General features: G+C 39.8%; 1 protein-coding gene across 1 annotated transcript in view; it reads right to left on the reverse strand.

Moving 5' to 3' along the window:
* nf1a (neurofibromin 1a) overlaps positions 1-16,662 on the reverse strand; it is a 92,623-nt gene extending 75,961 nt beyond the window's left edge. Inside the window, 4 exon segments of the mRNA XM_044355091.1 lie at positions 593-783; positions 2,498-2,581; positions 9,435-9,578; positions 16,044-16,662. Coding sequence (XP_044211026.1) covers positions 593-783; positions 2,498-2,581; positions 9,435-9,578; positions 16,044-16,406 — 782 coding nt within the window. The 5' untranslated portion in view covers positions 16,407-16,662.
* Between the last annotated feature and the right edge of the window lie 352 nt (positions 16,663-17,014).

The following is a 17,014-nucleotide window of genomic DNA, read 5'->3' on the forward strand; positions in this document are numbered from 1 at the left end:
TACAATCAGTGTGATACTGTTGATCACAGCTCCAAAGAGACGGCTAGTCTTGCTCAAAAATAGCTGTTAACAAATGACAGACCCAGAGAAAGTGACACCAGTATAGGTTTCTTGGGGCCAATATGCATTTTTGAGGTATATGCCTTTTATTTTTACTGAAAATGTTGAAGATGTGTAGAATTTATATGTGATTAGATCATCTCCCAAAGTGCAAGTGAATGGCTCTGTGATTAAACACTGCCACACAACAGGAACAAATGCTGCCAACACATTCTGGAAGTTTCTGTGTGAACATGATCTATCTTCTTCTATAATTTGAAAAATTGAAACAGAGTTTGAAAATTGACAAGGTTTTAGTATTTACACCAAACTTTCCATCAATGGCCAGGATAGTAATGACAGTAATATCTATTTAAGTATATACTGAAGTATGTGGCATTAGAAACTAAACACACAAATGTTTAAGTGTTGATCAATTTTGATGAACATGATATATAAAAGATGGAGAAGACTGGTATATATCACAGATTTCATAGAGATTCTAGTCATACTGAAGAAGGCTACATGCTGTCCCAGGAACACACTGGGCTACCTGGTGGAGATGCGGCTGAAGACCGCATTGAAGTTGTTGCAGCTCAGAGAGAAGAGAACAGCTGAGGCGGAGGCCCGGAGCTCAGCGGCGTGCTGGTGGCCCTCACGGTACGTGTGGATGAAATGGCAGATCTCTGGCAGAAGCTGTTTGACCAGCATGGTCTCATCCAGACGCAAGCAGTCCTTGGATTGCTGAGGAGGGAGGACAGATAAGAGGAAGGCAGTCAGCAAGAGGAGAGGGCTTTGTCACAGAGAGACTCTGGGGTCGGGGGAACAGGTCAAAACAGGTTACTGACTGACCCAAAGACACATTTTGTCACATGGCCTTAAAAATATCCTGTATCAGGACACCTAAAGTGGCCACAATGACATTGCTGAGTGGATGGAGAGTCAGCCAGATGTCCACATTAAATACAGTTTCTTCATCAGTGTTGTTATAAAATTCAGTGTTTCTGCTTCAGTAAATGATTTAACTACCCTTCTGCGTCAAGGTAACCTTAACTTATCTAAAGGTAAATTAACTGCAGGTAACCATAGCAACAACACTTATTGCTTCATGCTACATTACCAGTTAACTCTGATGACAAAAGCAGCCATGTGTTAAACAGGCAACACACTCTTGATCTGAACACCATCATGTACTATCAGTTATGGAGTTTGACGTTCCAAATCTTGTATTCCACTGCAGCTCTTCCAACTTCTACTGTGCTCTTCAGCACCATTCCCTGAGAGATTCACTTCCATTTAACTGGGAATTTTCATGGAGGAGTACAGGATCAAGATCCAGGGCCATTCTAGACATGGTTTTGATGGATCGCTATCTGCTACATACAGTACGATTGATTTCCAAACCTTTCCCTGTGTTACTTATTTAATGTCGGCTTACTGTAGGCAAAGTATGCGCTGTGATGCTGTAAAATGTAGGGAAAAAAGTATAGTTTAAAAATGCATAGGACTCAGGGCTTGGTATTTATCAAGCTTCTCAGAAAAAAAAATTCACAAAATGAGTTATTAATGTTTTTGTTTTACACGACAAGTTTCATTGCATTGAAAAGCAGTTTGATTATCTTATTTAAGTGATGTTGTACACTTTTGCCACATCATAACATGAACTTGATATTGTAAAATATAAATACAGTAATAATGACAGACATGTACATTCATTATGTAGTATCAACAATGAATGGAGCAATGTTTGGACCTAGCACGTGGATGGAAAAGCAGGAGGTCCATAAGCTGTACTGCAAAGCATCTTTCTTTAAAAAAATCCTGGATCTAAATTTAACACAAGTTCCAATTCAGAACCACAAATACAGACAGGTATCTGGCTTCTATCTAACTGTGAACGCTAATGACAAAAACCTGTACAGGAAGCTGAGAGCAGTTCACTGACTTGAGCGAGGAAACACCTGCTAATGTCATACGGGCCTGCTGGACGGCCGAGGTGCTTCCCAGAGACGAGGAGAGCGTGACTGATGGAGGATAAGTACATTAACAGAGGTTTGTGTCTGGGTGAATGCAAACACAGTAGCAGATACTGAATCATTTCTGGGTTTGATTTCAGACTAATACAGATGGATGGGGGGGTATAGATTTGGTGGGTAACAACCAGCTCCCACAATAAGCAGTAGTGGTAGCAGGGGTCTTGAAAGAGACAAGACACAACATATTTGAAGTTGTTCATTATATGATATAGGCTGGATTTACATTCACAAACTCCATCTGAACAAATATTGAATCCTAAAAAATGTTTTAAAAACTGCTGATGGGGTGAGATTATTTCCATACTGACAGAATTCTTCTCTCATCAAAAATAAGTCTCTATATGTCTGAGTCTGAGACCCAGCTAAGTGTTGTTTTCTACAGTGGAGGACAGCAAGGTCTGCAGAGGGGGGGGGGCACTCACCCCAGCCAGGCACTTCTCCAGTGTGTCCAGGATGATGAGCTGGGAGAGGTAGAGGTTCTTCTCAGAGGCGTCTCCAAATATCCGCTGTGGAGACGAACAGTCAAAACATCATTCAGCCAGCTGTTACACATGAGGACACGAGTGTTACGAAACTTCAGGTTTGCTGCTGTAGTGTCACATTACTGATTAGGATCACTTTAGCCACGCTGACATCATTGCATTGTGAAGGATGGAGATTCACACCCCTATTTCAAATTACATCCTGCTATGACAATTCAACAAATGATCAACTGCCGCCTCAGTTGACTCAGCAAACATATCTGTGCATTGAGGCCACTACTTTAACTCATACTACGATAAAATGTGATTTTTAATATTACTATTATTTGTTATAATTCATTCTAGGGATGCACAATATTTTTTTTGAGATCCGTTATTTTCCCTCTCATCTTGCCAATGCCGATATATGCACACATTTTTTTTACACCTGGCTGAGGAGACTATTGCACGTGCAATCATAGACTGTACTAAGTATGATCAATCAAGACAATATATGAAGGAAGAACTTAGGAAGACTGGAGTTCAGGAGCTCAGCATTAAAACTTTAATGAACCTGCCAAGTGGGTGGAGCAGTAGAGTTTTCTTTGAGTTTATTAGACAGACAGGATTAGAATTTAATCTCTGGTCCACACGCTGAGGCAGAAGGTGGCGACAATGTAGCTAATAAACTGGTTGCCAACAGCCGTTATAAACCGAGAGGAGAAGAAAAAACATTTTTCAAACAGAGTGGTAAATCTTGTTAGCTGAGGTGTTTCCTCTCTGTGCAATAGAACACAGCAGCTCCTCCGTGGATTGTTTCACCCTGACAGTCCCGGTGCTTCCTCCGCAGGCTCCACTTCACTCAGCTGCCTGACAGACCTGCTGCTTCTTCCTACTTTAACATGAATAATAAACCGAGGCTCAGTGCTCTTGGTTGGATCCACATGGAGAGCCGGGGCTAGCTGGGAGGCTGGAAGCACAGCCAGACGGTGGGGGGAGAAGGCGACAAATCGGCCTGTCATATTGGCAGAAATGTTTGTTTTGGGCTGATGCTAATATTTCATTTTAAAGCCATTATCGGCCGATACCGATGACGTAGCGATATTATCGTGTATCCCTAAATGATGTTGAGTGAAAAGTTGCTTTATTCACTGGTCTTTACTGAGACATAAATGTGCGTGTCATCTGCATAACAATGATATTGAATATTGTGTTTATGAATTATCTGTCCCAGAGGCAGCATATACACACAGAACAGGAGGGGGCCAAGGATGGAGCCTTGGGGAACACCACATGTCAGGGGGGGCCAACGAGGAAGATCATAACCATGATAGTTCTACTTTAGCGTTTCTCAATGGGGGCAGTTTTACTGCCAGTTAAATCCTATATTTGAATGCACATTTTCACAATTTTATCATTAGTCTTCAGACTTTTCCTGCTTTTTGAAGTGCTGTCAGGTCTATTTTCCTCCATTTTACACACGTACAAATTGGGCTCTGAGCGCTTCAAAAATGCGGGTGAGATATGCCTAACAATGTACCTGAACACCTCCCGTGTAGAAACTCGGAGCTTTTGCTGATGCTGCTCTGCTGAACGTGCTCTGCTTTCTATGTAGACACAGAGAAACTGAGTTGCTAACGCCTTTTGCTGCCATTGATGGTCTCGCTAGCTTCTCTGTCCTCTCCTCTGCTCTATTTGTCGGTTTTTGTGTTTAGCTTAGTTTGTAACATATTAAAATTTGGCAAATTCTTGTAAACTTAACTACTGGCTTAAACAGCCCCTCCTGTCAAGCAGCAGCAGAGAGATGAGGAGAGAGGACAGGATGAAGATACTAACTGATGTCTGTGTTCTTCATTCTTTCTAAACTTTACTCACTATTTTACTGTCAGGAATATTATTTATTTTACTGACATTTTGATTTCTTTCCAGTGAGACATTAATGGATTTATATAGTGACTTATGATGGAAACATTACTGTTGCTGCTGTAGCAACAATATTTTGTCACATTTAAATTATAAATCTATTCAAATCCTGTTCTGAATGTATCCTTTTTTTTTACAAAAAAAAAAAAAAAAAAAAAAGAAAACAACCCAATTCTTTAGTAATTTAAAAGAATTGATAAGAGTGTTGATAAAGAACTGGACTAATAAGTCTAGGCCTATGGACTACCATACCTGTCCCTGCAGCTGGCTAGTGACTACAGCCTGACTACGGAAATAGTGCGTTTTTTTTTTTTTAAATAAATTATTTAATGGTAATAGTTAAAAAATGTGTGAAAATGCATAGTTTTTAGTCAAATAACATCAAATTTTCTTGGGGTAGGACCCAAACCCTCAACCAAAACCCCTGTGGGCCTTTGACCTGGTTATTTTATTTGACACTCTGTGCCAGACCACTGCAGGCGGATATCATCATAAAACAATCATATCATATCAGCAAAATGGCGCAGAACAAGAAAAAAATGCCACCAGTATTTTATTGAACACCTTAGCTATGGATACATATCCTTCTGGTTTTTTTTCCAGTAGTCCAATGTGGACTTGGCAAACTTGTTTTTTTGTTGTTGTCATTTTCAGCCGTAACTGTAACGTTTGAAGATATATAGTTAAACACGGTGGTCCGACCTATCTGACGTTTCTGCTGGCTTTATTTTATGTACTGTGTTGCTCTGCTAGTGTCTTTCGTTTGTTTTGTTTTGTGGGGGGGGGGTCGGCGGTGAAAATGCGGAGCGGAGTTTTGAGTTGTCTTCCTTTTATGTTTGTGAAACTGGATTGAACTGAACTGATTAGGAACTGTGGGGAAAATAAAACAGACACTTTGCCGAGAGGATTGAACTCTTGAGACTGTGGGATGAGTTACACATACACACACACTCACACAAAACCTGAACCCTTCTTCACTCTTCATCATTATCTGGCACCCCCATACACAGCAAAATGTGACCATTTTCCCTTCAGTTAAGATGAGCTGTGCTGGTGCTACTGCGCTACTAGCTTAAAAATGTCTGTCAAGTTTGCGGACATAATAGCTAAATCCCTCCATGGAAATTTTTTTTTTTTTTCAGTGGATATCTTAGTTATAACGAGATTGCACAACCAAAGTAATTTTGTGTTTATATGTGAGGTATTTATTCAGTTTGGGAAAATGCCACGATCTCCAGAAGGCATTACCTTGAGTTGGCTGGCTGAGTCAGCAGAGACTAGAAATCGTCCCTGTTGCTAGGTCGTTACTAAGGGTCAGGCCTACTTGCTGGAGTAGTTAACTAGGTTTTATTACATAGGATTCTACTGACGTGAGTAATTGTTTTCCAGAGATTAGTCATACCCCATGTGTTACCATGGAAACGGAGATAACACAAGCAAAGTTTTTTATTTTTAGAGCAAACTACCTCACAATCTGAATACATTTTGTTTATATCTTTTATTTTGTTGGTAAATGTTGTATAATCATAATATTACACTTGAGGGTGTGCTTTACCATCATTGTTGGCACAATAAGGTGTATTTATTAATATTATGGGAAGACATTTAGCCTGCATTTGAATTGATAGGGGGCCTTAAGGGACCTGGATACTGGATAGGGGGCGCTGGCCCAAAAAAGGTTGAGAAGCAATGTTCTAAGTAAGATCTGAAGCAGTCTAGGGCAGTATCCCTGATGCCAACCCACTTCTCAAGCTGATCCAATAGAACTATGTCAAATGCTGAGCTGAGATTGAAGAATTAAAAACAAACAATCACCTGCATCAGCTGAAAGTAAAGGATACTTTCATGAGAGCAGTTTCCGTACTGTGACATGAGCAGAAACCTGACTGGAATTTATCAAAGATGTTATGATTATTCATAAAAGAAATCAACTTTAAATAAACAACCTTCTCTAAAACTTTGGATAAAATGGTCATTTAGAGATGGGTCTAAAATGATTAAAATCAAGAGGATAAAGGCTAGCTTTCTTGAGAAGTGGGTGTTTTACTGCATGCTTAAGACAGGAGGGAACACAGCCAGTAGACAGAGAGCTGTTTACAATGAATAAAATAGTGGGACCAACACTGTTAAAAACCTTCATCAGAAATATTGTAGGCATAACGTCTAGACGACTTGATGATGCCTTTAGCACAGCAACAGTGTCCTTTAAAGTTCACAGTGAGCGAGGGAGAGGGGTTACAGTATACAGAGGCGTCACGAGTGACGTGACCCATCTTGAGTCTGATTTCATTTATTTTGTTTGTTTGTTCACAGATCATGGTGGAGGCTTCAGTTTGTGGACTAGGAGGAGGAGGAGTTACACAATCTAAGGACTCTTGGGTTATGACGGTTTGTTACAATGATGCTGGAGAAGTAAGATGACCTGGCTTCTTTTACAGCTTTATGATAAGTAAACATTAGTTCTTTCAGAAGTTCATCTGACACCGCCAATCTGTCCTTTTTCCATTTACGCTCTGCTTGTCTGCATTTTCTTTTTATTTCTCTGGTGTTGTGATTTAGCAAAGGCGTGCTTCCAGTTGGTTTGACTCTCTGGGTTTTTGTAGGTGCTATAGAGTCAAGAATAATTTGACATGTATTTGTTAAGTTATTTAGTAGATCTGTAGACATATTTGCTTTGGTTATTGCTATTTGTAGATGCAGTTGTTAGGGCCTTATGAAAGTTGTCAGCAGAGAAAGTATGAAGACATAAGAGGAGACATAAGTGGAAACTGTGTGAGCAGAAAGTGGTAACAGAGTCTTTAAATGAATAGCTTTGTGGTCAGAAACACATAAGCTAGCCTCACAGAGATCAACACTATCAATAATAAAACCAGAGCAGAGAACAATGTCCAGGGTGTGTCCATTTAAGTGAGTGGGACCTTTAACCCATTGAGCAAGATTAAAAGATTTCACAATGTCTATAAAATCCATACTAAAAGAGGCACCAGAAGGGCAGTAAACATGTATGTTTCAAACATTGATTTCTGGATGACTTTTTTTCCACAACAACAACAACTTCATCTCTTCCTTCTCCTTCATCGAGGTCAGCAGCTATATGACTGACACCGTTACACTTAGAATCTGTGTGTAACAGCTTGTCTGTCTGATGTCTAGAAGAGACAGGACGTTACTGAGGCTTTAACTACTATACTACTAATAAGAAGCTTCAGCAGTATGTGTTACCAAATTAGTTTTATTGTCAGTGTTTTATCGGTGCAACAAACCACCAAGTGACCACTGGGACTATGACGGTATCACTTCATTACCAGTATTGAGAGGAGGAATGACCACAGTAACCAAAAACTCTTTCAACAGACATGTGGGTATGAACACTGTATTGAGATAGACTTTAAAAAAATATATGAATCTGTCCTTTAAAAGGTTCTATTTGTAAGAATCAGAAATTCCTTCTCATTAGTGACACTAGTGGCCGTTAAGTAAGCTGTAGGGATGCCACAGTGAGGGAGTTTTCCCTTCGGCTAATAAACTTGTGACAACCACAGTGTTACCAGTTACACCGGACATTTTACAAGATAAGATATTCGTCGATGACACTCATCCGTAGAGTGCCTACTTTGATCTTTAAGGTTAGACTTTTAGTTTAGATCTTCAACTTACTTAAGAGTTAGTGCCGGCAGGCTTCAGGCTGCGGAGAGAGACACACCGAGAGCAGGCTGAGCAGGCAGAGAGCAGCTGCTCGCTAACAGCTATGTGTGTTCACAGCAGAGAGCAGGAGGGAGGACAGATGTCTCACTCAGCTACTTTTTGCTGAAACTCTGCTGCTGCGGACGGAGCAGACACTTTCAGTTTTTAATTGTAGCGTCCGTTGTCTGACTAAGTATCAATAACACACTTAATGATTAAAAATTAGAGTTTTTTTCTAGTTGATGAACATGGGTGCTGATACGCAAAAAAGGACCTAAATGGGTTTTATTTCTATTAAAAAAACAAAATGACAGTATGGGCAGTGGGCAAGTAATGTTATTGGTGTATGTCCCAACACCATGTAACACCGGTAACAGCAACTACTGTGGCAGGCCTAGTGAGCTGCAGTCCTGTTGCTTGCACACGTGCTCGCTGAGCAATGCCAGCGTAGCGATGTCTTTTTCCTCAATCACACTTCTCATAATGCCAGACCTTCTCATTTGCACAACCAGAAAATATATATGGGTTAATCAACCACCCAAACCCAGCCCGCAAACCAGTACACCAGTAGGCTCAGCGAGCTGCAGCCGGGGAGCAACACACTGCGCCTGGGGAGGTAAGCTATGTTGTGCTGTCGCTCTGGAGCTCGTTTTCTGCTCTTTTGTTGAGGAAATAATGTTGTTTTAGTTGTGTGTGTGCTTGGGAGTGGGCTACTTGTCATTGCAGGGGTGTTTTGTTGTGAAATGTGTAGTGGTTGACGGAGGCAGCTAGCCGTCTCATTAGCTGGAGAGCTAATAACTGCAGGATGTTTTCTAGTCAGATAACACCGTTTTTTGTTGTGTTGTTGTGTCAATATGCTGGTAATTTGTTGACATTAGTGGAAGAGCGGAATGGCACTCAGGAGCGCGCAAAGATGTCACATCCTTTGGATTTTGGCGAGACCGGACCAGGTCCTTCACATAGAAATCAGTCCACAGGTTGTTACACACAAGCTAGAAAGTTGGGGAAGGTCAACCTGTTCATTTATTGGCAAAAATAAAAAGATTGATACATGTAAATTGCTTCACAATTCTTACATATAGAACCTTTAATGCAAATGTCACAAAATAAATCTAGATTTAGTTTCACCATGTGTAACAAGATATGCCCTAGTGTCTTATTATATTATATTTATCAAGATAAAGATTTAGAATGAGTCCTGGCCAATCATGAGGCCACCACAGGTTCATTCAGAAGAAGTTAATGTAACGTCCATTGCACATTCACTTGTCAAACAGAAGAGGACTCTTACCATGTTGTTGACATTTTTGAGGATACTGGTGAGGCCACTGATGACGAGGGAGAATTTGTACTTGGAGATGTTGATCAGACATTCTTTGTTGTGCTCTGTGCTGACTTTGGTGTGGGTGTTCTGGTGTCCAACTTTGATGGGAAGCTGGAGGGAAGGACAAGAGAGGATGATGATGATGACGATGACGTGTTCAATGTGTAGTATTACATTACAGTGAAGTCCACTCACTATGACCTAGAACATTCAGCTTTGTTATCTTTATTATGCTGTAATCATCATATTAGCTAACTGAAGTGTTTCTATATTGTAGATGGTAGCTTAGCTTTAACTTAGGAGAGTCTTTACTCCACACTATTCCCAGTGAATACATTAGGGACCCAAACCCAAAATAAACTACTGTCAATTCTCAAATAGTAGCCGGGGTCTTTATTTATTGACTTGCAGAGAAGACTAGGCATTTATTTCAAACAGGCTTTTAATCTAATGGCTTCTTAAATAATATTTTTCTAAAAATCTGATGTGCCCTTGTTTTTATTTTCCTGCTAATGAAGTTAATGAAGCATATTTGTGTTAAAAAGAGAAATGGCTCTTCTGGTGTACTGATGAATTGGGGATGTGGAAATTAGAGCTGCAACGATTCGTTTATTAATCAATTAGTCAATTTGCAGAAAATTCATCAATTATTTTGATAATTGATTTATATTTATTTTTGAGTCATTTTTAAGAAACAAAAAAAAACACTTTGTGGAACTTTGCATCAGATAAGAAGCCTTACAATAAAGAGTTTTCACCAGCTGAACCAGTCTCAAACTTGAGGTATCACGCAGAAAAACATATATACAATATCATATTAACAGACTTTCCCTCTTGTACAGGACAGCTTTTGAGCATAGTCAGTCAGCCCGATGAAGATCACATTTATGAGTTTTTATTAACTGGATGACATCTGCAGTATCATTACCGTGTTGACGGTGAAATACTCCATTATCCTGTGACATATTGCTTTAGGGTTAAAGATCTCAAAGATAACAACTCAAACCCAAAGTATATGCACCAAGTTCAAAATAAAACAGCTCCTGACTTTAGACATAAAGATCTGTCCAAACATTACAGTCAGCTGAGCTTCATCAGGCACAGTGTGAGTCTCTGTAATACACTAGATCATGACTGTTGTATTCCATTTCAAATGAAAACTAATTTGCTTCATTTAATCCTAATTGTTGCATCCTTAGATTTCTCTCACATTTGACCAAAGTTTTTTTTTTCCAACAATCCTCAGCTGTATCAGGTCTAAAAATTGGGCTCCTGATGGGAAGTCTTGGGATAGGAACTCAATACAGCCCCATGGTTCCATCATGAAGTCAGACTGTCACACCATCACATGCACATAACACACAATGTAAAAACAGGCCATGCCTCTGTCTGCGGTCCAGTGCAGCACAGCGCGGTCAGTGAGCTCTTTGTTTCACACAGCCAGGCCTAGCCATTCCTCGAAAGGTCACACATATCTTTCCCATATATACTGTTTGCCTCAACTTAAGGACGCATGTACATGGACTGCATGGAGATTCAAATATTAAAATACGAGTAGGAAACCTGTGCAGGCGCTCGCCGCATGTGTGCGGATTTAAAACCTTTCAAGCTCAAAAACAGTTAGATGTATGTTCTGTTTTAAAGCTGGCGCTCACAGCTGGGTGACACCTACTGCTGACGTGTTAGAGGTTTGATGTTAACAGTCGTAAGTAGAAGATATAATAATGTAAACTATGAGGTCAACTGTAGCTATCTCTTTAATATCTTTGGGTATGTATTATTCGGACTGTTGTATTGTACGTATTGATTTATATTTGATTTTTGTATCAATGTGATGAGGTACTGTGATTTGTCAGGTATTTAATTTGATGGATTTGCCAAAAACAGACTTTTCTGTCTGGTTATTTTATCCAAAAAAACAGTGAAAACAGAAACGTGTTTGAGTCTGAGGTAAGAGTTATTAATATTATGGCATTATTTCATTCACGCACTAACTGTCCCAATTGTACGTTGTGTAATATCTGATCAGATATGGATAAGACTTTATGAAGCTGATAACAATCCATCAAAAGTGTCCAGATGGGCGTTGATCCCGATCCTGTGGATTGGACACTTAAGAGTACTTGCTCATGAGTCACACTGCGGGACAGTTGAGGCTTATCACTTTTCTTTAAGCAGTGAGTGAACAGTTCACATTCCTGAGGGTCTATCAGGAACACACACACATCATTTCTTTCACATCATTTGGCTGTGACAAAGTTGGCAGGGAGGACATAAACAGGAAGTGAGCCACATATCTACGATGCTCTTTCCAATCAGGATCAGAATCGCTATGCATGCAGACAAGTCCTCATTGTACCTGGGAGCAATGCACTTTGCTTGATGGACCTCTATAAATTTTAGCTTCCAGCTACATTTACTTATAAAAATATACAATAGTGAGTGATTGGTAAAAAAACAAAATCAATTTGGCAAATGTTTCAGCAACATTTTACAGCTGCCCTCCAACTCTACAGTGCTGCTGCTGCTGGTTGAAAGCTGCATGTGAACTTGAGGGGTTTTGTTCATACTGGAGATGAATTCAAACTGTCTACATCCAACCCTTCCTATCACAGCAGATCTTCAAACTTCAGAATAACGCTGCACAGTCCTGGTCAAAATGACAATTAAGATTTCTGTCACTCAGAATTGAGATCACAATTTCCTCTTTGGGAACAGTATGCACTGCGGTTGGACAATAAGTAGCATTTGTTTTGCATGGCATTTATCCCTTGATTTGGCAAGCCCCTAGTTGCTCTGCCGCCATCAGTGTGAGTGTGTGAATGGGTGTAAAGTGTCTGTTAAAGGGGACATATTATGCTTTTTGTGATTGTCTGTTATTTATATACTGTTATGATGTCGGATAGCTCTGCTAAACATGGTCAAAGTTCCAAAACTTGAGGTCAACATATGTAGAAACGCTCCCTGCGAGTCATAAGTCAGGGTTTTAACCTGGTCTGAATGCTTCGTTTGCGACAGCTTTTTCTACCTTGCTGACAAGCTGACATCAGCTCGGCGTGCACGCCCATAAATGGCCAACCATTCTGTAGCCTTGGCTGCTAAAGTTGTTTTTCCCATGTGTTATTGGCGTTGTTCACTCTCATATTTCAGATCTGATTTCAGCTCCAACATGTACGGATCTATTTGAGAAGTTGACATTTCGAGTAAAGAACGAGAAAAAGTAGTGAAATCGTGCTACTGAAGTTTGTTTCATGATTTGTTGACGTAGCCTGCCTGCGGATGGGCAGTTTCCAAGAGTTGGCCAATCAGAACAGAGTGGGCTCCTTAAGAGGGGGGGCTTTAAAGAGACAGAACTGAGGGACTGCATAAAGGGTCAGTATAAGATAAATAAGGAGTTTTTAACTGTAACTCATACATAAATATTCTAGTAGAGCCCCAGATTAGAAATATAGACCTGGAAATGTGCAGAATATGTATCCTTTAAGGTAGAAAAGCGCAATATAAGTGCAGAACATTTAACATTTACCATTTGACCAGAGCCATATGTTTGGCTACCTTAGGTTAATCTTCTTGTGCCTGTGACAACTTGTTGGGTTTGGTAATGAACTGTATAAGGCTCCTGTTATGGATGTCTGTGTGATGGAGTGACAGGGTTGCTTCAGTTTTCCAGGCCTTGATAAATTCTTCAGATTGAATTTTTTGTGACATTTCATGTGACTGAACTATTTTTTTTCAGAACTGTGGGCAGATTCATTTGTTCTTCATCATCATTAGAGCTGCAACTAACAATTATTTTCATTATCGATTAATCTGTTGATTATTTTCTCAATTAATCTGATTGGTTGGTCCATAAAATGTCAGGAAATGATAAAGGAAAAAGGTCAAAAACTGTTTCCCAAAGCCCAAGGTGATGTCCTCAAATGTTTTGTTTTGTCACGACCAACAGTCCACAACACAAAGATATTCAGTTTACCGTGATAGAGGACTCAAGAAACACAAAAATATTCACGTTTAAGAAGCTGGAACCAGAGAATGTGGAATTTTTTTTCTTAAAAAATGACTAAAAACGATTAATCAATTATCAAAATAGTTTTAAAATATCTAATATTTGGCAACTAATCAATTAATCACTGCATCTCTACTGGGTTTGCTTCTTCTTTCACCATATTTAACCCCAACCAATCAGTGTCTCTCACACACATTTGATGTATGTGTGTCATTGTCCTGCCCTCCTCTTTCGGTGCAGTGTGTCACATGAAGTAATGCAAACTTGACATTGGGAGTTCTTGGTTTGATCCAACAAATATGGTAGAATTGTTGTCATGCAAGAATGAAGTGTAATGGCATGAATCAACAGCCCTACTAAATAATATTATACAAAATATGAAGTAGAGCTGCGACAATTAGTCAATCGATTGATGAGTTGATCGACGGAAAATAAATCGGAAACTATTTTGATAATCAAATAATCAGTTTAGTCATTTATTAAGTAAAAATACCAAATATTTGCAGGTTGCAGCTTCTCATATGTTAAGATTTGAAGCTTTTCTGTGTCATGCATGATAAAAAAAAAAGATCTGACAAAACAGGACATTTGAAGACGTCACCATGAGCTTTAAGAAGTTATATATATACATATATAGACAAAACTAATCGATTAGTCAAAAAAATAATCAGCAGATTAATCAACAATGGAAATAACTGTAAATTCCAGCCCTACTATGAATGTTTATAAAGTATCCAACGTCTGATTCTTTGTCATTTTAACCCTTTGAGGTCTGATACACCAGCTCATGAACATTCCCCATTGTGCTGTATTGATACACTGAAATCGCTTCTTCATAAACTGCAATATGAGAACTGAACTGCACAATGGCAAAAAAAAAAAAACAACAAAAAATGAATTAACAGCAGCCAGTAGTTTATATTTCTGTTCTATTTCTCAGGTGGACCTGTGCTCTATAGTTCTGCTATTGGTTGGAAGCTGCATTTGAACTTTAGCATTTCATTCTTCTGGGGTTGACGAGAGGCTTTCCAAATCCTGTCCAACCCCCCCCTGCATTAACAGTTTGCACTGACCATCTTCTCTCCAGGTATATTACAATAAAAAAGTCAGTAAAGATGATGCTGTGATGAACAGAGGGCTACTTAGCTGTCAAATGCATCTAAACTGGATTGGGCTGACTCAAACTGTAGGCCAGCTATAGGTAGGGTGTGCACTATGTAGGAAAATATAAAACCTGATCGGGACTCAGTTATGACCAGAAAGTCATCATTAAACAACTCCCATCAGGACATTAAAAAGCTATCAGGACCTTCCAAATATTAACTGTACTGTTATTACTGCTATTTACCATACACACTAGATGATGGTCAGCTAGTTTACAAGAGGAAGATATTCTAGTATCAGCAAAACTGAATTCCTATGAGGACAAATAATAAAATAAACGGACTGGAGGGCTTTAGTCAGGGCTTAGGCTAACAATGACCAAGAAGTAGACATAACTCCTAAAGCCACTTTCACCCAACTGTAGTAATCCAAGCTGAGCTGCTAAGCCCGGTTTCAATCCATGATCAGTGGCAACTAACGCCTGACGCAAAGACTTCTGGAAACTAAACAGAGCTAAATCACTTTTAAATGGCAAGCATTGCTTTATATCCAACACACAGTGGCTGTCAGATTTCCCTTTGAACAAGAAAAGACACTTCTGGTAACGTTAATGCAAACTGACTTACAGCAAGTTGGAAGATTACCTACATTTACCTTTTCCTCTGTATGTCATTTTTGTTATTAAGTGCATAGTTTGACTAATGACCATAGTATTACAGAAAGTTCTTCTGTTTGCGACTGTTGCTTCCGTTTTACAACACATTATGAAATCTTATTGATATATCATAATTACAGGTACCAACTAGTGACTGTGACCAGCTTTAGTATGAGCACATGAAAATCTTTGGTCATATAGATTGCGGCTACAGAGTCCTTATGAATAAGTAAAAGGTTAAATTAAGTTTTAATGCTGTTGATTCAGCTGCTACATCGAGCAGACAGTAGTGGTTAGGATATTAGGGAGCAGGGAGAGCAGCATTCACTCTTAATACTCAGGTGATGTGCTGGTATGAACGCAGCGTGCTAACCCAGCCACATCTTATTTGTTTACATTAGACAGCTAGGCCTGCTAATGTTAGCTACCTAGCTGCATGAAAGAAAACGTTAGCTGGGGAACTTTAATTTGAAGACACACGCTTGTATGCAAGTTCAAATGTCACTGACATGTTGCTTTATTGTGTATTCGTTTTGCAGTTGGCCGACTAGCTCCGTACAAAGCCGTGTACAAATGTGGAATAAATCTGCTAATTGATGGAGGAGATGGCGCTAGCTAGAAAGAGCTCATCTTCAGTGTTTTGCAGCTGGAACAAACAACACAGAGAAGCTGCTGCTGACGGCAAAACACTCCTTTATTTACTTTTAAAAGGATCTCGTCTGTTTAATTGTAACGTTAGCCGGACTGTTGGGGCCTCAAGACGACCAAATCTTGCTACACCCATCCACTGAATCATATTAGCCCATCTTACCTGCTCATCAAATCTAGTAATCACGGCCTGGACCCACTCCACTGGTTTGTGAGCCGCCATGGCCGGGCGGAGGAACCGCGACGCTGCGCTGCTGGATCCAAGGTCTGAGGCCGGAGCTGACAGGCTCAGATATGCATGAAAATGTGTCCTGAATCGATGGGAAAGGACGAAAGGGGCGAGTATTTTTCCCTTTCTGTAGGATTCACCATGCCACCGCCATGACACACCACCGGAAGTCTTCTTCAGAGAAATTGATGGGAGGTGTTGGAGACCAGGATCAAGCGCACAAGGATGAAAACCACTTCCAGCCACAAGCTTCAAAGTAATGATGGGGATGACGACATGTTGCTCGAATGTATGCATACTAATGCAGTGGTGAAATGAGGAAGGTCAAATCAGTACTTTTTAAAGGAAACTAGAACTCCTTTTGTTCATGTTAAATGTTTTTTTTTTTCTGGCCACCGAGTTTAGTTTATCATATATTTCTGCTGGTACGGCTGTCAAATCTGTGAAGTGGATGTTAAAACATCTGTTCTGCCACTCTGAATCCACTCTGTGAATAAGCCCACACAGCTCTTTGATTAGCTGCTCTGCTCAACCAACCGCAACTGTTTCTTTTTTTTTTCGTGTTTTAGTTTGAAGCAGGATTTTCCAGACTTCCGCTCCTCGTGTACAAAACTGGCATCTTGGCAGCTTCCTTGGAGCGCATGCGTCCAGGCCTATCAGGATGTTTCCAGTGGATTTTATTGTTGTCATTAACCATTAAAAAGTGTTTACAAAAACAAATGCGCACAATATGGAGGCTCAACATTAGCAATTTAAAATATGCACCATGTCTTCTATGTATACAGCGTCTTCAGATATAATTTAAAGGTTATTTGGACAACAAAAAACGTCACCTACTGTAGTACTTTACATAAGAAAAGAAAAAAAGAGTTTGATCCTGAATGGAGAAAAAACAGCGGAATTTC

Source organism: Thunnus albacares, chromosome 6 (assembly GCF_914725855.1).
Source record: "Thunnus albacares chromosome 6, fThuAlb1.1, whole genome shotgun sequence".
NCBI classification, from domain to species: Eukaryota; Metazoa; Chordata; class Actinopteri; order Scombriformes; family Scombridae; genus Thunnus; species Thunnus albacares.